Source organism: Conger conger, chromosome 6 (genome assembly GCF_963514075.1).
Source record: "Conger conger chromosome 6, fConCon1.1, whole genome shotgun sequence".
Lineage (NCBI taxonomy): Eukaryota > Metazoa > Chordata > Actinopteri > Anguilliformes > Congridae > Conger > Conger conger.
Genome location: NC_083765.1, coordinates 21736078 through 21762796, shown reverse-complemented (window position 1 = coordinate 21762796; position 26719 = coordinate 21736078). Strand labels below are relative to the sequence as shown.

The 26719-nt window shown below is 44.9% G+C and overlaps 1 protein-coding gene across 3 annotated transcripts; it reads left to right on the top strand.

Moving 5' to 3' along the window:
* The first annotated feature begins 354 nt into the window (after window positions 1–354).
* LOC133130755 (guanylate-binding protein 1-like) lies at window positions 355–26006 on the top strand. 3 transcript variants are annotated; one of them, XM_061245577.1, is made up of 15 exons: window positions 355–480; window positions 6301–6555; window positions 7085–7279; window positions 7710–7812; window positions 9447–9526; window positions 10834–11023; window positions 11425–11552; window positions 11636–11745; window positions 12567–12760; window positions 20431–20673; window positions 20930–21210; window positions 21505–21705; window positions 22026–22128; window positions 24073–24266; window positions 24850–26006. In XM_061245577.1, exons 2-15 carry the CDS (start codon window positions 6334–6336, stop codon window positions 24982–24984), a joined length of 2379 nt encoding a protein of 792 aa, XP_061101561.1. In that variant the 5' UTR covers window positions 355–480; window positions 6301–6333; the 3' UTR covers window positions 24985–26006. The 3 variants fall into 3 exon arrangements, 2 of the variants coding, with proteins under 2 accessions (XP_061101561.1, XP_061101562.1); XR_009708966.1 differs by lacking the exon at window positions 22026–22128 and having other exon boundaries at window positions 24850–24954; XM_061245578.1 differs by lacking the exons at window positions 355–480; window positions 6301–6555; window positions 7085–7279; window positions 7710–7812 and adding an exon at window positions 9917–9988 and having other exon boundaries at window positions 9489–9526.
* The last annotated feature ends 713 nt before the right edge of the window (window positions 26007–26719 follow it).

Below are 26719 nucleotides of genomic sequence, written 5' to 3'. Positions count from 1 at the left end.
TTTGATTTTGACGCTTTGTCCGTGTGGTACATCCCTACGATGGACACCACCACTACAGGCTGCCTAATGGAGTTCAGAATCACGAGGGATTCTTGGTTCACCCGCAGTTCACCTGCACTTGTGTTCTCAATCAGACTTCTGCATTGCCAAAAACTGTCCCTGTAGTCAAACCAAATGCACACACACACATACACCGATGAGACAAAGCATTATGACCGTGATTTGTGAGAGCAATGAAGGCTATCCCATCTGGTATTATTTTAGTTTCACTTTGTTCTAGGTTGTTTCGTCTAGGCTGGGTTTCCCCTTCATATTCCCGGTATTGGTAAAGGTTTCATTTTCAGATTGAGAAACCCTCTTCATATAAAGCAAGTTTATTTTGTCTACATCTGAAGTCTGCATTTGGAGCATCAGCAGGTTTCACTCTGAAAGTGGGACCCTCTGGACCCAAGGACTGTACAAGGACTGTAGCCGTTAGAGGTAAATCGCTATATTCAGATCTGTTGCTTGCAGTTGGATTTAAGGCTATAGACGCTGTTTCTTTGTATGTTTTTGCATAATAGGGAGGTATGTAATATTATTTGAGTCAAATGTGCCAAACAAAAGCTAAGTACTTCATTAAGTGGATCGGCCGATACCGAATACCGATCCAAATGGGCTACTTATTATGTTATGCGATTGGGGACAGCAAGCACATAAAAAAAAAAGCAAAAAAAAAAAAATATATATATATATATATATATTTAATACCGCAACACGCAAATGTATGAACAAGCCCCTTAACTAATCAAACACTGCTTACCTAGCCAAACTAAAACATCCTGATACACAAGTAAATCACAGAAAGACAACAATTAAGGTTTATAGGGAGGTAGGGAGGGACAGGGAGCGGTGCTGCTTGAAGAGGTGCGTCTTCAGTTTGCGCTTGAAAATGGGAAGAGATTCTACTGTTCTGACCTAAACGGGGAGGTCGTTAAACCACCGTGGAGCCAGAACAGACAGTATTTGTGAGCGTGAGGCGGAAGTTCGGAGAGGGGGAGGTGCCAAGCGGTCTGTGGAAGCCGAACGAAGAGGTCTGGCAGGGGTGTAGGGTGATTGTGGACGTATATATGTAGGGGAGACACTTTTTACTCATCTGTGTTTTTTTCAACGAAATAAAGTAGGTAGGGTGAATGGTCTGGTAAATCGAGCCATCAGTTAAAATGGGCCAGATAAGGTTTTTGGCATCTTAGCGCTTTAAGATTTTATAGTCAGTCACTGCAGTTGCCACAATAGTATATGACACATAGAAACTGATTTGATTGGTCTCACATTTCTAAAGATCGCGGGGCAGCGTTTGATACGGAGACTGGTGAAGAAAACGGTGTGCCCTGACATGCTATGATTTAGTTTTCAATGATAAGGTTGATATATGAATAAGAAACAAACGAACAATTATAAGTAAAGTTTTATGATCTATGTCCTGATGGTTTCTTTCTGAAAAAAAGCAATATTTTTTTACTGGCCCATTTTAGCTTAATGTGTTAGATAAAACAAGCTTCCTCTTATTGAAACCTGTTAAAATATTATTGAAAATATTCAAGCTTGGATATGTCACATTGTCGTATTGTATAGATATAACACCTTTATAAATAAATGTACACAAACTCAGACAGCATGCACACACACCCATTGCATTGTTCAGTATGAAGTTTTTGCTCTCCAGTTTGACTGGCCCATTTTAGCTGAATAGGTGGTAATTTTAGCTGATCACAGTACACTTGTCTTGCAGGGGAACATCTGATACTTAAACAGCTCTAGGAACGAAGCATTTGTTTTTTTATTACATAATTCCAACACTGCATGAGAGGGGATACCTGGCAAAACATATTTGAAAGTTGAGCATTGTGTCCATAGCTATTTTTATGGTGTGAAAGACGATTAGCCAAAAAGTGATCCAATTTACCTCACTTCACCCTACTGCTTAGATAAAAAGCATATGTCTTTGATGGACATAACCCGATAACATTTCCAATGTGTAGGGATAGACATTTGTTTTAGGCTATAGATTTGACATGAATAATTACATGTGACAATCAACCCCAAAGTAAATATGACAACCATCCCCAGCAGTACATTTTTGCTAGAATTGTAGCTAGTGACCACATGTTGTAGCCTAACGAAAGAAAAAACTATGTATTGATACCAAAATCTTTGAAAAGTGTCTTCTGTGGAGCGAGATCTAAGCAGTGTAACAACCAACCCATGTGACAACCATCTCCAGTCTCCCCTACTTTTATACAAGCAATTTGTGAACTCATTCCAACTACCGGTAAGCATCTGCATATACGCGCAGCCACTAATTGACGGGCTTCAAAGTACAATGACAACGGAGGAATAAGCAATTTTACCCAGCACAATAACATAACAAAGGATGTGCACGTCATTAAAGTATTGGCCATGGTATCTGAAACAGACAAATTAATTTTCCAAGTAAGCTATGAGTAGCCTATTTAGGGGCTGTATCAGTGCCGATACCGATGCTTCAGATAGTATCGGTGCACCTCTACTTTTCATGTCTGTTTATAAAACATTAAACATTTACTAACCAGTGAGGCTAAACAAAGCATTTATTTTTACACCATTCTTGCACGCATGACTATGCATGTTACTGTGCTATGAAAACATCCATCCATCCATCCATCCATCGTCACCCGCTTATCCGGAGTCGGGTCGCGGGGGCAGTAGGCAAAGCCGGGTATTCCAGGCGTCCCTCTCCCCAGCAACGCATTCTAGCTCCTCCTGGGGGATCCCGAGGCGTTCCCTGGCCAGGAGAGATATATAATCTCTCCAGCGGGCTCTGGGTCTCCCTCGGGGTCTCCGCCCAGTTGGACGAGCCCGGAAAACCTCCAAAGGGAGGCGCCCGGGAGGCATCCTGATGAGATGCCCGAACCACCTCAATTGGCTCCTTTCGACGCGAAGGAGCAGCGGCTCTACTCCGAGCTCCCTCCGGATGTCCGAGCTCCTCACCCTATCTCTAAGGCTGAGCCCGGCCACCCTACGGAGGAAGCTCATTTCGGCCGCTTGTATACGCGATCTCGTTCTTTCGGTCACTACCCAAAGCTCGTGACCATAGGTGAGGGTTGGGACGTAGATCGACCAGTAAATCGAGAGCTTCGCCTTCCGGCTCAGCTTCTTCTTCACCACAACGGTCCGGTGCAACGCCCGCATTACTGCTGACGCTGCCCCGATCCGCCTGTCGATCTCACACTCCCTTCTACCCTCACTCGTGAACAAGACCCCGAGATACTTGAACTCCTTCACTTGGGGCAAAGACTCGTTCCCAACCCGGAGGGAGCAATCCACTGTTTTCCGGCAGAGAACCATGGCCTCGGACTTGGAGGTGCTGACTCTCATCCCGGCCGCTTCACACTCGGCTGCAAACCGCTCCAGTGCGTGCTGAAGGTCACGGTCCGATGAAGCCAGCAGAACTACATCATCCGCAAAAAGCAGAGATGCGATTCTGAGGTCACCAAACCGGACACTCTCCTCACCTCGGCTGCACCTTGAGATCCTGTCCATGAATACCACAAACAGGACCGGTGACAAGGGGCAACCTTGGTGGAGTCCAACACCCACCGGAAACGTGCTTGACTTTGTGCCGAGGATGCGGACACAGCTCTCACTTTGGTTATACAGGGACCTGATGGCTCGTAACAACGGCCCCGGTACCCCATACTCCCGCAGTACACCCCACAGGGTTCCCCGGGGGACACGGTCGAAAGCCTTCTCCAAGTCCACAAAGCACATGTGGACTGGATGGGCAAACTCCCATGACCCCGCCAGCAACCCTGCCAAGGTAAAGAGCTGGTCCACTGTTCCACGGCCAGGACGGAAGCCACATTGCTCCTCCTGAATCCGAGGTTCGACCGTCGGTCGGAGCCTCCTTTCCAGTACCCTAGAGTAAGCTTTCCCAGGGAGGCTGAGGAGTGTGATACCCCGGTAATTGGAGCACACCCTCCGGTCCCCCTTCTTGAAAATGGGGACCACCACCCCGGTCTGCCACTCTACAGGTACTGTCCCCGATCTCCATGCGACACTGAAGAGGCGTGTCAGCCAAGACAGCCCAACAATGTCCAGAGCCTTCAGCATCTCAGGGCGAATCTCATCTACACCCGGCGACTTGCCACTGAGGAGCTTTTTGACTACCTCAGCAACTTCCGCCAGGGATATAGGTGCAGATTCCCCCGAGTCTTCAGGCTCTGCCTCTTCCACAGAGGACGTGTTGTTCGGGTTCAGGAGCTCCTCGAAGTGCTCTTTCCACCGCCCGACAATATCCCCAGTCCGGGTCAGCAGTTCTCCTCCCCTGCTGAAAACAGCCTGAGACAAGCCCTGCTTTCCCTTTCTGAGTCGTCGGATGGTTTGCCAGAACTTCCTCGAGGCCAACCGAAAGTCCTTCTCCATAGCCTCCCCGAACTCCTCCCATACCCGGGTTTTTGCTTCAGCGACTGCCGAAGCTGCAGCCCTTCTGGCCACCCGGTACCTGTCTGCTGCTTCAGGGGACCCCCGGGCCAGCCAAGCGACAGGCCTCCTTCTTCAGCTTGACGGCCTCCCTCACCGCTGGTGTCCACCAGCGGGTTCTTGGGTTGCCGCCCCGACAGGCACCGATGACCTTCTGGCCACAGCTCCTGCTTGCCGCCTCTGCAATGGAGGCTTTGAACATGGCCCACTCGGACTCCATGTCCCCAGCTTCCCCCGGGATGCGTGAGTTCTTCCGGAGGTGGGAGTTGAAGACCTCGCGAACAGGGGCCTCCGCCAGACGTTCCCAGTTCACCCTCACTACACGTTTGGGTTTACCGGGTCTGTCAGGCAGCCTCCCCGGCCACTTGATCCAACTCACCACCAGGTGGTGATCAGTTGACAGCTCTGCTCCTCTCTTCACCCGAGTGTCCAAGACATACGGCCGCAGGTCTGATGATACGACCACAAAGTCGATCATCGATCTTTGGCCTAAGGTGCTCTGGTACCAAGTACACTTATGAGCTACCCTATGCTCGAACATGGTGTTTGTTATCGACAATCCATGGCCAGCACAGAAGTCCAATAACAAAACACCGCTTGGGTTCAGATCAGGCAGGCCGTTCCTCCCAATCACCCCCCTCCAGGTTTCTCCGTCATTGCCCACGTGAGCGTTGAAGTCGCCCAGCAGAACTATGGAGTCTCCGGGTGGCACCCTTTCCAGGATGCCACCCAGTGACTCCAAGAAGGCCGGATACTCTGAACTGCCATTTGGTGCATACGCACAAATGACAGTCAGAGCCTTCCCCCCAGCGACACGTAGTCGCAGAGAAGCGACCCTCTCGTTCCCCGGGTGGAACTCCAACACAGTGGCGCTCAGCCGGTGGCTTGTGAGTATCCCCACACCCGCCCGGCGCCTCTCACCTTGAGCAACTCCAGAAAAGAACAGAGTCCAGCCCCTCTCCAGGAGTTTGGTTCCGGAACCAGTACTGTGCGTGGAGGTGAGCCCAACTATACCTAGTTGGTACCGCTCCGCCTCCCGCACTAGCTCCGGTTCCTTCCCCACCAGAGAGGTGACGTTCCACGTCCCCAGAACCAGTCTGCGACGCCGAGGATCAGCACGCCCGGATCCCCGCCTTTGCCTACTGCCCGTTGGGCAAAGCACCCGACTCCGATGCCGACCCCTGCAGGTGGTGAGCCCACAGGGCGGCGACCCCACGTGACCAGTTTGGGCTGTGCCCGGCCGGGCCCCATGGGATAAGGCCCGGCCACCAGACGCTCGCCGACGAGCTCCCCTCCCGGGTCTGGCTCCAGCAGGGGGCCCCGGTTTCCCTTTTCCGGGCGAGGTAACTGGGTCTTTGTGTGGCCGTGTCATGGGAATCTTTGAATCGCTCTTAGTCCGGCCCCTCCCTATGAAAACAGAGGGCACATATTCCATAAATACACTTGGGGAGGAATATCTTTCTTTGTTTAATTTCATGGAATAGAATCAATGATCAATGTTTTTTCTACATCTTCATGAGACTTTGTTGGATGTCTTCATTACATTGTTTCCTTCTTTGTACATTTACAGATGTGGTTAGACCCTTTTAATATAGACAGTAGTTAGCGTGTTGTTGGGGAGGGATTAACCTTCTCCTGATCATAGACATCTGTCATTTAGGCTCTCAATTTCTTTTTGAGGACAGGCTAAACAGTGCAGGTGAGAGTGATTTCCTACCTTCAGGTTCTAATTACAGAAATGCTGTGAACAGATTCGTAATTTTCGAATAAAAACTCTGGCTGTTCTCACTTTATTTAAAGTGCTGGTGAACCTGGCAGTGTTTGGAGAACGGGATGGCAGCGCTGTCGCAGATGAAGAACTCGGCGGCAGTCGAGGAGTCTTTCGCCCTCTACAAGCGGCTGCTGGGAGAGCAGGTGGTCCTGAATCCCAGGACAGGGGCAATTGGAGAGGAGGAGCTTTCTGCCATTCATGACGTGTGCCTGCAGGAGGCACTCCAGCTCTTTAAGGCCAACTCCTTCAAGGATGAAGACGAACGCTATCAGAAAGATCTCATTGTACGGTTTGGAGTTTCAAAATGGCTCATGGAAAAGGGCTAGATGTATGTGTGCCTGCATGCTGTGTGCCAGTGTCGTCATAAGACATTGAGCTTACACCCCAAATATTTTCTAACTTAACTGTCACGAGGTCCTCTAACATCATCCATTGTTCCTGGAGATCTACTATCCTGTAGGTTTTTACTCTTAAGAAAGCACACCTCATTCAACAGCCAGCATGCTTTTCGGGATGCTAAACAGGAGAATCAGGTGTGTCAAATGAGGGTTGAAGTTAAAACCTAGAGGATGGTCGAACTTCAGGAACATGGTTGGGCAGCCCTGCACTTAATTATAAATAACATCAGTACCAACATTGTAAAACTGAAGGTATTGATGGCAATACACTGCTTTTCAAAATGGACCAATGAACTGATCCAATATGGAGGTAGGTCATTTCATATGCTGATGCAATATAGTGCTATAGTGTGTACAGACAGGCTGTGAAGTTTTGTAATGTAATTGTGAAAGGATGTTCACTCTATGTGCACAGGAGCGGATAAAGGAGGTGTATGATGGGAAATGTAGTGAGAACGCAGAGCTCTCCCGCTGCCTCTCATTACTGCAGCGGCTGTCGGGTAAACTGAATCACGATTCCTACCTGAGACCTGGGGGATATGGAGCCTACAGGCAGCAGCTGGACTCCATAGTTCAACTCTACAGAGCTACACCTGGGACAGGTGTACAGGTACTGTTTACATCAGGAGTTGAGTTTCTGTTTCCCACAAATTACCTCTGGTTCAGTTATCCAATTAGCTTGATACACCAATGCTGATTTAACTGTAGATTAGACCAGTCAAGTGATTTCTGTAGGGACACAGAAGAAGTTTAATTCAGAACTCCCACGATTGCTCCAAGTAAATAAAGAGCAGAAACTGACATGAAATCCCAAAGCACAAGTCATTTGAAAATCATTTGGCATGAGCTGGTCAGAATATTCAAGGCGTAGCTTAGAATGCATTATATAGGACTTATGGATGCTACATAAAAGTAAAGTGATGCACAGGTTGCTGTGTGTGTATGCGGTTACTGTGTGACATATGGAAGGAAATGGTACTTGGCGATGTCACACAGTCATCTTGCTCTCTGGCTCACGTTGGATCTTGTGTTTGCCTCAGGCTGACCAGGTCCTTGATGCCTTCTTAAAGGACCAACAGGAGAACATGCAAGTCATTCGGAGGACTGAGAAAGTTATGACACAGCGAGAGAACCTTATGAGGGGTGAGTAGTTCTAACTGCTAAGATGGACTAAGCCTTTTGCGACTATTTTCATGTGCTCATATGATGCATTCTGCCCAGGAAACATACATTTTATGTATGAAACTGGGGCACTGGGCTGGAACTGCAATATGCGTGTCATCTAGGCAAGTCATCGCAAGGTGTGCTTCTCTCCTTCATGCATATTCATTAAGGGTGGATCACACAAATACAGGGCAGAGATATGTGGGGCTGATTACATATTCCGTGTCAGAGTTGCGGGACACAGGAACCATTCCCAGACTCAGGGATGAGGAACAAAATGGCAGGCCTTAATATAAACAAGCATATCCAATGCGTAATCCAAAATACAGGCAAAATCCAAAACCGGGTAGTCAATACAAGATACAGGGCAGAGGTAAAGAGATCCACAATCCAAAACACAGAGACCAAAAAGTAAATTGTGAAATGTGTTTGAAATTGTTGATGAGGGTTGGGTATTTGACAAAAATGTTAACCAATGGACCTCAATGAATATATTAGTATACCAGATGGTATTATTGTGATTATTGTACTTATTTTTTACAACCTTCTTCACCTGTTGCTATCTGAGGAGAACACAAGGAGAGGTAGGGGGAGGGTGACAGGTGGGAGTTAGTGCAGACACTTTTTTTTTTCAGAATAAAAAGTTCTATACTTTAGCAAGCAAAATACAGTATTTTACATGTCATAAGACCCATACTATCATTTAGTTTCCATATGTCTTTTTGGCATCTCCAAATGTTCTTTTTGTAAAACTGCCTCGACATTGCTTAGAAAAAACTATGCAGAATGCTCATTTTTGGTGCCATTGTCATCTAATTTGAAAGGGAATTTGACTGTTTTGGCTGTGGCGCCATTTTGTTTCTGAGCACACAAGGCACCACGACAATAATCTGTATCCCCTCAAAAACCGTATTTTATGTCAGTGAGAACCAAAATCTTCCGCTTCCACTGTGTTTGAGCTTCTGTAACTTTGATTTATTAATACTTGCTTACTTTACTTACTTACTTTAGTAATTCTGGCTCTATTGGAAAACAAACCCTAAAGGGTCACCTTTCAAAAGACACCAGGATTATGTCTGATTATGTCTGGGGTGACATGGCTCAGGCAGTAAGAGCAGTCGTCTGGCAGTCGGAGGGTTGCCGGTTCGATGCCCCGCCCCAGGCTCTGTCGAGGTGTCCCTGAGCAAGACATCTAACCCCCAAATGCTCCTGACGAGCTGGTTGGTGCCTTGCATGGCAGCCAATTGCCGTCTGTGTGTGAGTGTGTGAATGTGTGTATGAACGGGTGAATGAGAAGCATCAAATGTACAGCACTTTGGATAAAGGCGCTATATAAATGCCAACCATTTACCATGTCTGTTGTCAAATTGGTTCAAGAATAGTCATAGGCATTTTATTATGGGCATGACATTTTCAAACTTCTGTTGAGAAAAGGGGTGATACTTAAGGGGTTAATTTAATAAATTATTTTCTAAATATTTTCTGTGACAAATACCCTGCCTTAATTATTGCTTGACTGCAATCATTAAATAAAGTTTTCATTAATAATCTGTTTGACTTCTTGGAATAGAAAAAAAAAAAAAGTGTCATGCTTTTTTTGTTCACCTTGACAGAGGACAGAGTCTTGGCTGAGAGAAAGCGATATCAAGCAGAAGCAGTGGTGGCTCAAAGGAAGATGGAGCAGAGGTTGGAAGTGAGTGAGATATTGTCCAGACCATTCAGACTCTAATTACAGGTGTCAGGATCCGATTGAAAGCAGGGTTTTCTTATTTTTACACAATTATCACGCTGGGTAACTGCATTGAGTAAAACAGCTCACTTCACTAAAAGCAGCAGGAACTTTTAAATGAAAATTTAAATGAGTTCAAAGTCACTGTTTTTGAAAATATGCTTTACAAAAATTGCCATGTTTAACAAAAATATAGCAGCATGTGTGAGCACATTTTACATTTACATTTTAGTCATTTGGCAGACGCTTTTAATCCAAAGCGATTTACAAGTGCATAGGTTCTTCCACAGGGTGAAAGCATCAAATCCATGCATGGACATTCACGCATGGATAAATTCTGGTTCTGTGGAACAGGGGGAGCCCAAAAGAGGGCCTCCGGAAGCTGCCAGGAGGGTCTTGAGATGATCACAAACCATCAAGACAGAAGTAATTATTCAGAAAAATAAATAACACAAAGAAGGCAAATAATAGGATGTATTACCACCAATAGTATATATGGTGGGAAGTCTATAGCCGAGGGGCTAAGGTGCTCCACTGGGACCTGGAAGGTTGGTGGTTCTTATTGTGGTTGCCACAATAAGATCAGTGCAGCTGTTGGACCCTTGAGTAAGACCCTTCAACCCCCCTGCCTATGCTAATAAATTGTAAGTCACTTTGGCTGAAAGCATTAGCTAAATAAGTGTACATCCATCCATCCATTATCTTAACCCGCTTATCCTGAACAGGGTCGCAGGGGGGGCTGGAGCCTATCCCAGCATACACTGGGCAAAAGGCAGGAATACACCCTGGACAGGTTTCCAGTCCATCGCAGGGCTCACACACTCATACCCACGGGCAATTTAGACTCTCCAATCAGCCTAACCTGCATGTCTTTGGACTGTGGGAAGAAACCGGAGTACCCGGAGGAAACCCATGCGAACACGGGGAGAACATGCAAACTCCACAGAGAGAGGCCCCGGCTGACTGGGGTTCAAACCCAGGATCTCTTTGCTGTGAGGCAGCAGTGCTACCCACTGCACTATTCATGTTAGACAAAGGTGTGAGTTGGCAATCGGCAATCTACATATTGCTTCCCAGATAGTGAACAACTCCAGTGTCTCCAGATTCTGGCTCAAAGTGAGGACTGCTGGGCCAGAATCAGCGTGGATCCAGCCCAGATTTGCTTGCTATTTGGGTTACTACTATGCTTCTCAGACAGCCATGAAATAAACAGGCTTTTGCAAAATGGAGTTAGCATTGCTGTTAGCGTAATTTGTTTGGTTTGGTTACAGGGACGGTTTGTGGACATGGAGAAGCCAGTCTGTCTGATTGAGAACACTAGTGCAGGTGAACTACAGGTGAACCAGGAAGCCCTGAAGATTCTGAACTCCATCAGGCAGCCTGTAGTGGTGGTGTCCATCGTAGGGATGTACCGCACGGGTAAATCGTACCTGATGAACAGACTGGCTGGGAAGCAGACAGGTATCTTTCACAGTTCTGCCACAAGATACACACACACAACATTTTAAAAATATGCCACTGCCACAGTCAATGTTAAATTCAATATCAGATACACGCATGATCACTGACTGACCAACCTGTGCTTTAAGGCACAAAATGAAAAATAAAAATGTGTAGCTTGCCCGCTTTCAATGGAAGGGCCTAACATTGCAGGGGAAAGCTTTCTCAGATATTGGGGGGGGGGGGGGGGGGGGGGGGACACATCCCCCACATCCCCAGTGAAAATTATGCCTCTGTATGCACATGTACATTTGTATAATTCCCATTAATCTGGCCGTGTCTCTGGGTTGTCACTGAGTTCTCAGAGTTCTACAGTATCTCTCTCTCTCTCTCTCTCTCTCTCTCTCTCTCTCTCTTTTCAGGGTTCTCCTTGGGCTCCACCATCCAGTCTGAGACTAAGGGCATCTGGATGTGGTGTGTGCCCCACCCTTGCAGAGATGACCAAGCTCTAGTTTTGCTGGACACTGAGGGTTTGGGGGATGTGGAAAAGGTAGAACACCCCTTTAAAGGTAACTTTGGCCAACAACAACTGATCTATATGGCATTGAAACTCCACCTTATTCTTCCAAACAGGGAGACCAGGCTAATGATAACTGGATCTTTTCCCTGGCTGTCCTCCTGAGCAGCACGTTCGTCTACAACAGCATGGGCACCATCAACAATGAAGCTGTGATGAGCCTGCAGTATCCTACCAACTACATAAACTTAGCACTTGTGTATAGATGAGGCTGCAATATCCTATCAAACACATAAACTTACTACATGTGTAGAGATGAGGCTGCAATATCCTATCAAACACATAAACTCACTACATGTGTATAGATGAGGCTGCAATATCCTATCAAACACATAAACCTACCACATGTGTAGAGATGAGGCTGCAGTATCCTACCGACCACATAAACTTACCACATATGTAGAGATGAGGCTGCAGTATCCTTGTGTAGTGCTGGGCTGGGGAGGGCCTCAGCGCCACATGGAGAACAGACACAGACAACCAAGGAAAATGTTGGTGTGCAGCCTTTTATTAAAGAAAATGGAACTAAAAACATCTAAGAAAAAACAAAAAAAGGGCCAATTTGGCAACTCCACAACTATAACCAAAATAAACAAAATGTTTCAAAATGTCCTTGTTGGTTTGCGCCCTGGTGTCCCCTACTCATGAGATTCCTTTTTACCATTCTGATTTAAATGAATTAACCATTCCATTTTATTAATTACAGATGGCTATGATTACTTGAGTGCTAAATAGTGCTAAATAAATGTTCAGAAAAGCTTTGTGTCATTTGTTATAATTATTCTTTTTTGTTATTAGGTGCAAAAAAGAATCAATATATCAACATTATATCAGCCATCGGTCACCCTGCTCTCTGAATATTGGCATCAGCCATTAAAAAAGCCCATTAACTGGCCCAAAGATTCTCAAAGGAAGTCCGTTTTCCACCATTCAGGGTTTCCTTGTTCCTCACACATTTCCAGTGGCTCTTCCTTAATAATTCTACAGCTATGTGACAGAGCTAACAGAGCACATCAAGGTGAAGTCCAGTGAAGCGCAAGAGGGTGATACAGCTGACGAATTCCTCCACTTCTTCCCCACCTTCGTCTGGGCTGTGAGGGACTTCACTCTGGAGCTGACGATGGGCGGACAGGCCATCACTGCAAATCATTACCTGGAGAACTCCCTGAAGCTGGTGAAGGGTGAGTGTAGCTGGTGTAGGGGTCCTCGCACGGGACTCCAAATTATGTAGGGTCCTCGCACGGGCCGCCAAATAACGCAGGGATTTTACTCTCTACGAAACCGGGGCGCCAGTTAAACGTTGTGTTGCAGTATAACTGCGAAAAGTAATCAGTCTCATAAAATTACTGTTATCAGAAATATCCAACCACAAATATAGTATTTCAATTAATTAAAATAACCAATATTAATGATTGAACATACCGATAACCTGAAGGTTGGAAGTTCTTCGAAAGACTGCTTTAACTCGGCTCTCATGTCTATGCGATTCCAAAACGGACACCGGGGTTTAATAAAATATATTTATTAAACAAACATACAAACACATAACAGATAAACTAACGGGAAGTTAGTAAGGAAATTTAGTTGGGTATGTGTGTGTGCGTGTGTGTGGCGCGCGCAAGCGCGCGTGTCGCTAGAGTTCTGGGTGTGGTAATGAGTTGGGGTTAGCTGTGAGAAGGGACTACTTGCGTAGTTTTACTCTATATATGCGCAAAAGACGGCGAATCAATTCACGTACATATATATGTAGCTAACCAAACACATTACAATGGTTGGATGGTAAATATTGAAACACAGATTCACAAAAACAGTTAAGACTAAACTAAACACTGGCTATGCCTGAATGTTTGTTTTCTTACTGAGTCCATACGCATTGCTGGGTCCAAAAGACATGCTGTCCTTGTAGAAGCGGCGATGGTGCTGTGAATGGTGTCCGGGAGAGATGCGCAGGCTGGGGTGTTCCCGTCTTAGCAGCGCGTTGTCGTCTGATCCGCTGGTCCTTTTCCAGGTGTAAAAGTTCGTTGCTGTTTCGTTGTTGTGAGCTTTGCAGGAGTAAACTGATGTAGCGTTCCGCGTACAACAATTTCCACTCACTATAGGCCACGTAGTTACCGCGAGGTAACTGGGTGTGTCCGTAGGCCTGGTAGTGCGCTGTGCAGCATTCAGCCTCTGTCCGAGTCTCGGAGCAGATGAGCTGAAGCGACTGGCCAAAAGGGGTGCGTCGAAGAGAAGAAGCAGAAGAACAGAAGAAGCAGAAGAGCCAGAAGAGAGATCCCAAGAACGTGTCTTGCTCTTATACGGGACCGTTTATTGCTCCCGCCATTATGGGATTGGCTGAACCAAGTTAGACGTCATTCGTGGTGGACGTCGCAGAATTTTCCTGTGGGAATGTGGAAGTTGTAGTCCCTACATCCCCCCTGTGGTCTCAGGATGCGGCTGAAGCCAGTGTTCCTCGAGAGCACAAAAGTCAGTTCACAGTCCACAGGTCAAGTACATTGGGTCGGTAACACAGTTCACAATTGACTGACAAACATCCAGGCATTTATCAACAATTAACTAAACTGGTCTAAAACACATGATACAAACAATGTGAAACACTAAGGTCGAACAGTGAATACATTGTCACAAAACATGAGAAACCTTGGTGAAAGGGTTAGTCGTTTTGTTAGTTCAGGTGTTTTGTTAGTTATTGGATGGTGTCCAGAAGGTGGAGCACCAACAGGAATGACCCAGCCATGAAAATGTTCAGATGATGTAGGGGTCTAGGATGGAGAGGCTGTAGCCTTTTTGGAAGTCTTGTTCAGACTGACCAATTGTTCTAGTCCCTACAGTCAGGTTGCTGACGAGGGTTGTCATCTGAAATATGTGGGGGCATTTTCAAATTAGGGCAGCTTTCTGTATCCAAGCTTAACCTTATGGCTGTGTCATCAGGAAGGAAATGGAGAGGTGGTCTCATTTCTAAATGATGTGGTAAGCTCACAAGTGGTCTTGTCTTGCTTGGGGAAGAGGTGGAGTAAGGCACACTGGGGTGTGGCAATATACTTGTAAAGATTACCCTGTAGTTTCTACATGCAATACTTTACGATGGTTCAGTAGGTGTAGAAAGAAGCAATGAACGTTTACGAGTTATAACAGGTGTCGGATTTAACTCTACAGTACCTACTTACGATCTGCGTTTGCTGCTGCTACATGCAAATCTAAGTGGCTGCTATAAACTACCAGTTTATTTTGCCACCCCCCTTTGGTAGGAAAGGTGTGCAAAAGAAAGTGGTCAAAGCTTCAGCTGGGAGTCTGCCTGTGAGGAGACCACGGCTATAGATCAGTCTTATTCAACGTCTTTTGATGGAGGTTGAACAAGACCAGATAGCTCTTTGGAGTGGTTACTCAAGGCATACACACTACTGAACAAAGGTTAGAGGCTTTAGTTGTCCTCAGAGGAACTGAAGAAGCTCTCTTCAGACAAGGTATCTTCCCTATCAGAGTCATGCTGGTGACTCTGAGGCTTGGGCCTACCGGGTCGGTCTTCTCTCCAATTCCGGCTGGAATCAGAGTGTGAGAAGCGACCACGGTGGCTCTTAACCGGGAACTTACTCACATGCCGTTGTTTTGAGCCGTTAGATTTTAATGGGGCAACTTGGGAAGTGCCGGCGGGCTTGGTTGGAACAACGTGCTTAGCTGTTTCCAATACCTCGTTCCTGGGCACAATCCTTAAAGTGTCCCAGACCATTTGAGCTTCATTTCTTAATTCAAGGGCTGAGTGTTGGCCCCTTGAAAACAGTGAAACATGAGTTCGGACACAGGGGTGCAGGTTGTGCACAAAAAGGGATTTGAAGGCTTGATCTTCATCTAAGCCTGGTCCGTTTCTGCCCTGGAAAAAAGCATGTTTAAGACGTTGGTAAAAGTCTTTTGGTCTTTCTGTACGGCTATGTTTAACCTCCACAGATTTGATCATGGCTGTGGCCTGATCAAACCGTGGCAGGTACTCAGCTACCAACGCTTCACAAACCTTGGGATAGCTGGAACGAACCTGTGGTGGAAGTTGTTCCATAAATGTATGGATCTCTCTGGTAGAGGTTTTCCATACAAGTCGTACCTTTTCTCGATCGGTTGCCCTGGGCAGATCCGAGAGACAGTAGTCAACTTCTCTCAAGTAACTCTGAATGTTAAATTCAGAGTCCTTGGGGTCAAATGTGTGGACATACTTCGCCATGGCCTCTAGCTCCTCAAAGCGAAGACCATGTGAAGTTGCACTAGTCTGCCTGTTTGGAGAAGGAGAGCCTGAAATCACATTTGAATGTGAATGCGTTTCATGCGGAGCTCGACGTCCTCGGTTTGGTTTAGGGGGCGGAGCTACAAAACAGTCATTCTCACAATGGTTGGCAGAAGATGAATTGTCACTGTCAGTGTACTGTACAGAGCTGTCACCTATCCTCTCAGTTATAAAGGGAAAGCTAGCGGGATTAGCGTTGCTTTTTGTGTGCCCAATTAATAACGTTAGATCTCCTCTACCGTGTCCACGGGAGGGTTCCCTGACCTCCTCACGAGAGGGGTGGGCATGGAAGGTGGAGTCCTGTACTTGCCTGACTGTTTCTCCCTTGCGGAGATGGACCACCGTTGGGATGGAGTCCCCCCTTTCCCTCTCCAGGGAAGAGGTGGGCAAACCATTGCATGGGTGGTCAACAGCACTGCAATCTGAGGAGACTGACGAGTCTCCATCAGAGCAAGCTGTGGAACTGGGATCTGACAAACCCGAATCAATTTGTGACCCCCCTTCCCCCGCCTTGTGGTGTAAGGAGGAAGCAGGAGAAGCTGGAGTTGGGCAAGCCTGAGAAAGCAGGCTTACAGAAGAGAGTGGATGTGGTAGCTTGTGGCATCCACTCTTCAACTGAAATAATTCCTCTCTGTAGGAACAAAGATCTGATTCGGCTGAATGCAGATCACGCAAGTATTGTACTGCTTTCTTGCCAACAGTTTGAAGCTCAAGTAAAACACTGGTGTGTTGTCCTTTGAGGTATGCCATCTCTGATTCTAAGTTTTTGTTGCTCTGAAGAGCAAGACTAATCTGTCTGGCAAAATTCAAGACCAGACAACTTAGAATTGGGTCTTTTGACTGGGTGGGGGAGTGACCTTTCTCGTTGATTAAGGAGAACATTTCTTTCCTACAATCAGTGAGGTTCATCTGATTCAGGAAAGCTACGTAGCCAGGTGCTAAACCTTGGGCTAAAAAGGAAAGGTACTCATCAATAGATATGGGTTGCATATCTCACGCCAAATAAAGCTAAAAGCTGAATCAGTAACTTAAGAGGGTACTCTTGAAGTTAACTATTTCACAAGGGCCTTGAGCTCCTAAAAGTTGGCAATGAATTGTTCACCAAAATCACAATCCAACATACAAGTTGTGATGAAGGATAAAGAATTTAAAACGCTCTTTGAATATTCTCTAACTATAGTACAAGGTAGCTATAGCATCACACAGGGACTCGAGTTGCACTAGCGGTACTGCAATGCAACAACAGCAAAATGACCGAACATATGGCGGATATTCAGACCGTAAAATAGGAACTGTGATGCTGATCACATTAATCCTAAATACCAGAATGTGATTGGTTGAAATTACAATTAAATTTGGATTTAAATGTAAAATTCAATTAATTATTAAAATTACTTTGACAAAGTAATTATAATTAATAATACAGTGCGGTTAATAATACTATTATTGATAATACGTATTATACCGGAAGGTAAATGCCAATCAACAAACTACCGTGTAAGATTACGAATGTAATGCCACAATGTTACACGAGGGGGCAGTATATTGAGAAAGCGGCTCATGCAGGCTTTCAAAAATGGTACAAGGGTGACATCTAGCGGTATTTTCAAAAAAATGCACTGGTGGCAATTTAGCTGAGAAAGAATGTCGAGAATTCGTTCTGGAGTCACGTGACATGAGCCAAAGCTCGTCTTTCTCACGCAGAGCTCCAAATTAGGAAGGGGAATTCGTTATGAAGTCACAAGACATGAAATTTGAGCCAAAGCTAGTCTTCCTCACATGGGGCACCAAAATATGTAGGGGTCCTCGCACGGGACTCCAAATTATGTAGGGTCCTCGCACGGGCCGCCAAATAACGCAGGGATTTTACTCTCTACGAAACCGGGGCGCCAGTTAAACGTTGTGTTGCAGTATAACTGTGAAAAGTAATCAGTCTCATAAAATTACTGTTATCAGAAATATCCAACCACAAATATAGTATTTCAATTAATTAAAATAACCAATATTAATGATTGAACATACCGATAACCTGAAGGTTGGAAGTTCTTCGAAAGACTGCTTTAACTCGGCTCTCATGTCTATGCGATTCCAAAACGGACACCGGGGTTTAATAAAATATATTTATTAAACAAACATACAAACACATAACAGATAAACTAACGGGAAGTTAGTAAGGAAATTTAGTTGGGTATGTGTGTGTGCGTGTGTGTGGCGCGCGCAAGCGCGCGTGTCGCTAGAGTTCTGGGTGTGGTAATGAGTTGGGGTTAGCTGTGAGAAGGGACTACTTGCGTAGTTTTACTCTATATATGCGCAAAAGACGGCGAATCAATTCACGTACATATATATGTAGCTAACCAAACACATTACAATGGTTGGATGGTAAATATTGAAACACAGATTCACAAAAACAGTTAAGACTAAACTAAACACTGGCTATGCCTGAATGTTTGTTTTCTTACTGAGTCCATACGCATTGCTGGGTCCAAAAGACATGCTGTCCTTGTAGAAGCGGCGATGGTGCTGTGAATGGTGTCCGGGAGAGATGCGCAGGCTGGGGTGTTCCCGTCTTAGCAGCGCGTTGTCGTCTGATCCGCTGGTCCTTTTCCAGGTGTAAAAGTTCGTTGCTGTTTCGTTGTTGTGAGCTTTGCAGGAGTAAACTGATGTAGCGTTCCGCGTACAACAATTTCCACTCACTATAGGCCACGTAGTTACCGCGAGGTAACTGGGTGTGTCCGTAGGCCTGGTAGTGCGCTGTGCAGCATTCAGCCTCTGTCCGAGTCTCGGAGCAGATGAGCTGAAGCGACTGGCCAAAAGGGGTGCGTCGAAGAGAAGAAGCAGAAGAACAGAAGAAGCAGAAGAGCCAGAAGAGAGATCCCAAGAACGTGTCTTGCTCTTATACGGGACCGTTTATTGCTCCCGCCATTACGGGATTGGCTGAACCAAGTTAGACGTCATTCGTGGTGGACGTCGCAGAATTTTCCTGTGGGAATGTGGAAGTTGTAGTCCCTACACTGGTGTAGCTTGGCTAATTCGTTAGTTAACACAGTGAGGTGCAGTGAAGTGAATGTATCTTTGTGGATTCCCATGACAACTTTGCCCTTGGCTAGGGGTCAACACGCCTTTAGCAGACTGGTAAACATTCGTCGTTGCAGCCTTCACTTCAGGCGAGTCAGAAGCATTGGTTCAAGTCTCACCCTGCGGCCTTTTTATCCTAAATGAGGAAATAATTATTTGCAAAAGCTGTGTGTCATTTAGTGAAGGACGGTATCATTAATGTATCATGTTGAGTGATTGTGCTTAACAGTGAATAGAATAGCCAGCAGCCATACCTCCATGCACCCTACCTCTGCTGAATGGTTGTGTAAGGGTGTGGGTATAGATCCGGAGGACAAACGTGAAAAGGGAGCTTTTGTGAAATGTGAAAGAGTGTGACTGTGAAGGGGATCGCACAGACAGTGAGGTAACCACTAGTAGTAAATGCAATAAAAAATAAGGAAAAGGTTCCGCGGCAAACTGACAACATAAAGCTACCCTGAAACAAGGGGGCAAGAATAAAAAACATAAATAAAGCAGGGGCCTTCCGACAAGTGACCAAGATCAACCAAATAACCCTCTGCCTCGTGCTCCTCTAGTTATCCCAGGAGCGCACAACTGAGGCGAGTAACATCAGGTAGATCACGCGACTGCCTATTCAAGGGCAGCCCGTCTTGGAGCGCCTTACAATCCTACACACAGCACCAAAAGTAGGATGTTCTAACAGACATGTAGCCCTACACACAGTGCACAGGTCAGCACTGTGTACAGAGTGGCTGCAGCATTGTGTATAGCAGTATATTCAGAGGCAACCACAGTCCTAAACATAGCACAGGGAGCAGTAAGTTGTTCAGACTGCCTTATAGCTCTACCCACAGTGTAGTGCTTATTGTGGCACACTGTGCCGTGTTCATTGAGATTTAAAAAGTGCAGTCTTCTGCTAAATGCATTACATTATATTAATGGCATTTGGCAGACGCCCTTATCCAGAGCGACATACAGTTGATTAGACTAAGCAGGAGACAATCCTCACCTGGAGCAATGCAGGGTTAAGGGCCTAACTCAAGGGCCCAACGGCTGTGCGGATCTTATTGTGGCTACACCTGGGATCAAACCACCTATGTGTGAATACTTATGTACATGTGATTTATTTTTATTTTTAATAAAAAACTTTTTTCACGTTGTCATTATGGGGTATTGTGTGTAGAATTTGGAGGAAGAAAATGAATTTATTCCATTTTGGAATAAGGCTGTAACATAACAAAATGTGGGAAAAGTGAAGCGCTGTGAATACTTTCCGGATACACTGTATATAGATTAAGAATGCCTGTTCGCGATTACGCACTCCTTGTGAAATCAGCGATAACTGGCTACACAAGGGAGACATGAATGTGACGGGAGTGCCCTTGCACAGCCCCAAGAGATAATGCCCAAACAAGCAAGGCAAACCCATGACAGGTTGGGAGACCTCCAGGGAAAACTAAGTTAACCTGGCCAGGATGAGCCATCTATCAGTCCACTAATAAACCAGTCCTTTGTGTTCTCAAGGTAATTCCAGACATGTGGTGTCCAGCAACGGCGCTCGAGAATGCATCCGGAACTACTTCCCAACGAGGAAGTGCTTTGTGTTTGACCAGCCTGCCTCCAAGGAGAAACTGAGGATCATAGACAAACTGACTGATGCTGACCTGGAGCCGGCCTTTGTCCAGCAGACGCTTGACTTCTGCAGCTACATTTTCAAACAATCGAGAGAAAAAACTATCACTGGAGGGTATACAGTCACTGGACAGAGTAAGCGCATAAACACATTGTTACTGAACAACCATGGTGGGATTATTTAAGGTTTGTCATGATATTGATAAAAAGGTGACAGTTGTCTTTTTGGATAGGATGAACTACATATAGTAAAATAGAGAGAGAATGATATGCCATATAATTCCACAGATCATGTGCTTGAGATTTCCAGAAGGTGATGTTGATACTGAAGCATATTTTGTTTGATATTCTCTCTTTTATCTTCTGCTCCTGTCTGGCTGTGTGACCTCAGTGCTGGGGAACCTGGCAGTGACGTACGTGGACGCCATTCGGCACGGGAGTGTTCCGTGTTTGGAGAACGCGGTGGAGGCGCTGTCTCAGATCGAGAACTCAGCGGCGGTCGAGGAGTCTTTCGCCCTCTACAAGCGGCTGCTGGGAGAGCGGGTGAAACTGCACACTGAGACTCAGGAGGAGCTCTCCACAGTTCAGGACGGCTGCCTGAAGGAGGCGCTGCAGCTCTTCATGAAACGCTCCTTCAAGGACGAGGACCAGAGCTACCAGAAAGGTCTCATGGTAAGATATCAGATTTAAAAACCTGTAAAATAGTGTTTTATGATCTTAGGACTATTTAGGCCATGGTACAATGTAATGTAACATACTGTATCGGTGTAATTTTAAAGTACTGTCTAAAATTGTAGAATTTCACCAGGGTAAAGTTTTTAATGGTCTTCAATTGGGAAATTAGCTTTTTGTCACCTGAAGCTGAATGAAGTGCAATACCTCCTGTAAGTCCTGGAGTTTGGAAGCTTCTGGGGCAGGGGTCGGCAGCTCACTTTTGATGCTGTCCTGTTCCTGTTGTCTCCCCAGGAGCATATAAGAAAAGAGTATGATGAGAAATGTAGAGACAATGCAGCACTCTCCCAGAGTCACTGCACCGCTCTACTACAACAGCTGTGGAACAAGCTGGACCACAACTCCTTCATGAGACCTGGAGGATATGAAAACTACCGGGTCCAGCTGGACTCCATCATTCAAACCTACAGAGCTACACCTGGGAAAGGTGTACAGGTACTGTTCACCTCAGTAACTAAACTCAAGAACAATTTATTTACCATATAATACCATATCAGAAACTGTCACTGCTGAAGAAGCAATGCTTACATGCACCATACAATATTGCCGTGATTCATTCTTGAGTGTGTGCCTGCCTGCATGCGCGTGTGTGTGTTTGTGTGTGTGTGTGTGTGTCAGTGCGGAACGTCCACAACATACTGTAGTCCAAGGGCATGTTCAGCCTGTGTCTGTGTTTGTGTGTGTGTGTGTTACTCATATAACCTTCATATACACAAGGCTTATTGAATTCACTTTTTTGATGTTTTTACTGAAAGGCAGAACAAGCTCTGGAGATCTTTATGAAGGAGAAAAATGATGTGGGTTTATCCATCCTGAATGCGGACAGAAACCTCTCAGAACAAGAGAGGAAGCTGCAGGGTAAGGCCGATACCTCAGGGACTGCGGACAAGCCCTATGGACTTGCCTTGCTGTCAAAAGTCTATGGCAACATCCAGGCTGGATCCGTAATGGATCCGTGGGCAACAGAGTAATGAGACGGGTGCGTGGGGGGTTGGACCCAACATGCACGACTCAGAATCAGAGGTGTCATAAAGTCCCGTCAGGGCTTTATTCAGGGAATATCCAGAGAGCGTAGTCAAAACAAGCAATGTTCATAAACGTAAAATCCAGCCAAAACCAGAGTACAGTACCGAGGGAGAAGGCAGTCTCATAATCGGTACACCATGCAAAAAGTCCAGTAGCCAGGAAAGCGGTCAGCAGGGCAGAAGTACAGGTGGACGGTAGGCAGGCTCAGGGTCGATGACTGCGCAAGAGTCAAGACCGAAGTCTGTTCCACAGGGAAAAAGCACAAAGACAGCAGGCAAAATCGTGGTACAGGCAGGCAATGGTCAACAAAACAGAAGTCAATAATCTTTGGTCAATAAACAGGCTTGGATCGTAACTGGTAAACAATGGCTTGACAAAACCGCTCAAAAGGTGCACTGACAAACGGGGCAACAATTTCGCCAAGACAATACATGGAACTGAGCTTATATGCAGGTGTAGACAGGTGCAGACAATTAGCTTGAGAGCAGCATGAGAATGGAAAATCAGGTGTGGATGATTGGCAAGTTAACGAGGTAATTAGTAATCGTTACTAATAAACCTATCCTGCCCTTGTGTTAGTAAATTAGTAAATGACATGCACAAGAAAGGTAAGGTAACATGAACACATGGTTAGAATGTTAGTATTACCCAATCCTGATCTAAAGTTAGTAGATTAGTAAGAAGACAAGGGAAATTGAAACAATTAGGGTGTGAGTGACAGAAAGGGAGAGAGAGAAAGCAGGAATGCAAGGTTTGCAGAAAGACACGAAAAAGTGTATGCTAATCAATGAACAAAACATAACATGAAACAAACATAAATCATGACAAAACAAGTTAGCGAAATTATGACAATAAACTATATAACATGACATGGCAAGACTAAGAAATAAATGGTAACAAGAACTAAACATGAAACATAACATGACATGAAAATTAAATGTAACAAGAAATAAAGCATAACAACAGACTAACATAATACGTGACATGACAATAACGTAACTAAGACAATGACTAAACATGAAACATGGCATGACAAACATGAAACGTGACAAGTAGCTAGCAGTAGGGTGTTTGACTGGCAGCTGTAGAGTTTCTGGTTTGACTCCCTGGTGTTGACCTACATCTGGAGAGATGAAGTTGGGTCCCTAAATAAAAAAAGAACCCTGCCTTTGGGCCCTTAACCCAAAAACTGCTCCAGGGACTTTACCCCTGTTCCCTCACTTTCTCACCCCACTTGCACCTGTTCTCTCTGGCATTTCACCCTTGCAAAAGAGAACAAGTTCTCAATGGATCTCCCCTGGTTAAATAAAGGATACAAAAAACACAATCTAGCTTATTCCAGCACAGATTTGTGTCATCTGAATCTAGACCACATGCTGGCCAGTTCTGGTCCAGGAATGTATTATTACCTTCGATCCAGATGGTGAGTGGACCTGTAAAATTAAGTCAGTCATCTCCTGACTGAATCCACTGCCGTGTGTATCTGCCTGTCTGTAACTGGGTCCAGATTTCAGTCGCTTGATGTCTGGGTTTGCAGTTATCATTTGCTCTGTACAATATATCTGTTTTTGGTGTTATTTGATTTCATTACAGGTGGATGGCCCCCAAGTATTTTGAGATGAAATAAAATGCAATCACCATTAAATCGCCGCAATTTCTTTTGTTGGATTCTGCCAAAACATATTGTGATAATAAAAACTGAACATGCAAGATTCTAAGAAAAATTTAAAGTATTACGACAACTTAGTTTAGATATTTTACTTCCCTTGTCATCAGAGGAGAAAGCGCGTGTGGAGATGGAGAGATTTAAGGCAGAGGTGGCCCGTAGGGAACAGGAACACACAGCAAACTTTTTGAAGGCTGCAGAGAGAGCTCACAGAGAGAATGAAAAGCAACTGATGCAGAGGATGGAGAAGGAACGACGTGCTGTCCTTGAGCAGAACCAGAGAGTTCTCAACCAACGGATGCAGGTATCCCAGCTTACACTAAGGACCAGTTTCACAAACACAGTTGGTCTTGGATTAATTTGAGTTTCTTCTGGAGAATCTTCATTCAAAATTGAATTTAGTCTTGGACAAGTCTTAGTCTGTGTTTGTGAAACCAGCCCTAAATGTTTCAAGAACACTGGGGAACTTTATGGTTAGATTCCCATGGTTGTGAGAACAAACAAACAAGTTCTGCCACAGATAAATGTGGCCATAGAAGGGCCAGTGTGGATGCAAGCTTTTGTGGTAGCCCATCACCATGACACCTAGACCTAATCACGGTCTTGACTTGAAGACCATGGGAAGGTGATCCAGTATTTTAGTTCTGGTATATTAAAAAGCCAGCTCTTCTCAAATAAGATGGAGACATCTGGTAAACATGTTATCTGGAAACCACTCCCCCCCCTATCATTATAATTTAGTGATGGAAAAAAAGGCTATATCAAAAACTGCATTGTGTTCTGTGTGAGTACTGACGGTGTGAGTATATCTTACTGTCTATCTAACAACACTGTGTTCAAGGCCCAACATTACTTATGTTATGTTATATATGTTATTCTGTGTACAGGAGCAGAGAGCGCTGATTTCAGAGGGGTTCGAGCAGAAATCCAGGACGATGGAGGCTCAAATACAGTCCTTAAAGCAGGAGGTGGCAGCATCCAGGAACAGGGGGGGTGGGGGGAGCACGTGTGTCCTCCAATAAAATCCTGAGGGGTGAAGGTATGATCCTGCTTGTCATATTTGCCAGTTTACTTATCATCAAATATATGATAATAGCTCAACCTGCAAAACCAGGAAGCTTTTTGGAGGCATTATGGGTGTTGCCATGGAAACAGGCTGATGGACAGCTTTTTCACATCCCCCAGCAACAGTGACTGGGCTCAGCCCCCTGGAGGTGAGGGCATATTTGATAGATGAGAAAGCTGGAACCTAATAACTGCAAACTGATCACAAAAGTGATTTGTTTGTTGTGTCACCCAGTGGGTGTAAAAGGCAATGTGCTTAACTGCACTTTTTGTGGTTCCCTGTGGTTTTGGTTTTAAATGTTACTGTAAACAACACTCCACCCTTCCCCCTTCCAGTTAACTGAAAAAACAAGAATTTTCAAAATAACACAAATATTCCTATTCAGTAAATGTACAATGTTGTTACATGGTTTGCAAACCATTGCTTTATTAAACAGTTGCAACTGAAATACATTCTTACAGTACAAAACATGTAGATCTTGTATTTTTGAGTACACTAACAAACACATGTAAAAATGAAATTCTATATCTATTCAAGGATTTGAAAGATGGACAATAATTTGCCAAGAGCAACAACTCATGAAGGAATATACCATACCAACTCTCATACAAAAGGTTTTTGAAAAGGTAAAAAAATAAAAATACCAAGCATGCCCAGAGAAAGAACATTCCATAGTGATATACTTAATGTGTAACAGTTCCATACAAATTCAATGCTCATAGTTTATTACACCTGGCGCTCTCAGAAACTCTTGCTAACGGTGTAACAATGCTGACAGATCGCTGTATATTGGACAGGGAGCACTGCCACTGTGACTGCTTCAGTATTGCCCTCAGACTAAGGGGGCAGTTCACTGAAAAATGCAAGTATGCTTCCACTGTTTTGTCTCTCTCAGCATTGCCGTGATGAAGGCTAGCCATCAAAATGCAATTGAGATTTAAATAAAGAAATGTCATTGCATTTTCATTACTTTAAGAATGACTGAATATTTGTTGTATTCATATTGTATATACAAAGACACCGATACAAACTGCTTCGGTAATTAATTCACAAATCTTCTCATTTAAAATATGCTGTTTTAACTTGCGACTTGCAGCCAACACCCTGACGTCTATGTCTATACAGGAAACAGGCCAGTCCACAAGCTTAACTTGCACTTCTCATTTTCAAGCACCATTTGAAGATCCCTGTAAGATCTGTTTTTTTGTTGGAAGTGGAATTGCATGTGAAAAACGAACTTTGACCATTGGAGATTATGACTCACTGGAAAAACCAACATTTCACAAAGCATGAGCTACATTTTACTATGGGAATACTAGGGTGAATCTGGTAAATTGGAAAATTAAATAGAAAAAAATAAAAAATAAAAAATAAAATCTTTTGGAAAACTAATATTGGGAAATCTCAAATGTGTTCTTTTATACTAACACACACAAAAAAAATAAACATATATACTGTATAACACTGTTTTACAGAGCCTTTTGAAAGTTGCCGAGCTCAGACCTCACGTTCCCACGAGCAGTACCTCACAATGAGGTGTCTCGGGGACGAACTCAAGTACTCCGAACGTCCTGGAGCCCTGGTAAGTTCTACTGAACTTCCAGCCCAGTCCCGAAGTGAAGGGTGTGATGCAAATCTGGTAATCGATGTCCTGTATTCAATGTATTCCTCTAAAGACTCTTTATCACATA

Coding starts and splice junctions, on each gene's coding strand:
- LOC133130755 (XM_061245577.1), top strand. CDS start 6,334: ATGGCAGCGCTGTCGCAGATGAAGAACTCGGCGGCAGTCGAGGAGTCT. Junction 11,746..12,566: donor GAAGCTGTGATGAGCCTGCA/GTATCCTACCAA, acceptor ATAATTCTACAG/CTATGTGACAGAGCTAACAG. Junction 22,129..24,072: donor ACAAGAGAGGAAGCTGCAGG/GTAAGGCCGATA, acceptor CCTTGTCATCAG/AGGAGAAAGCGCGTGTGGAG.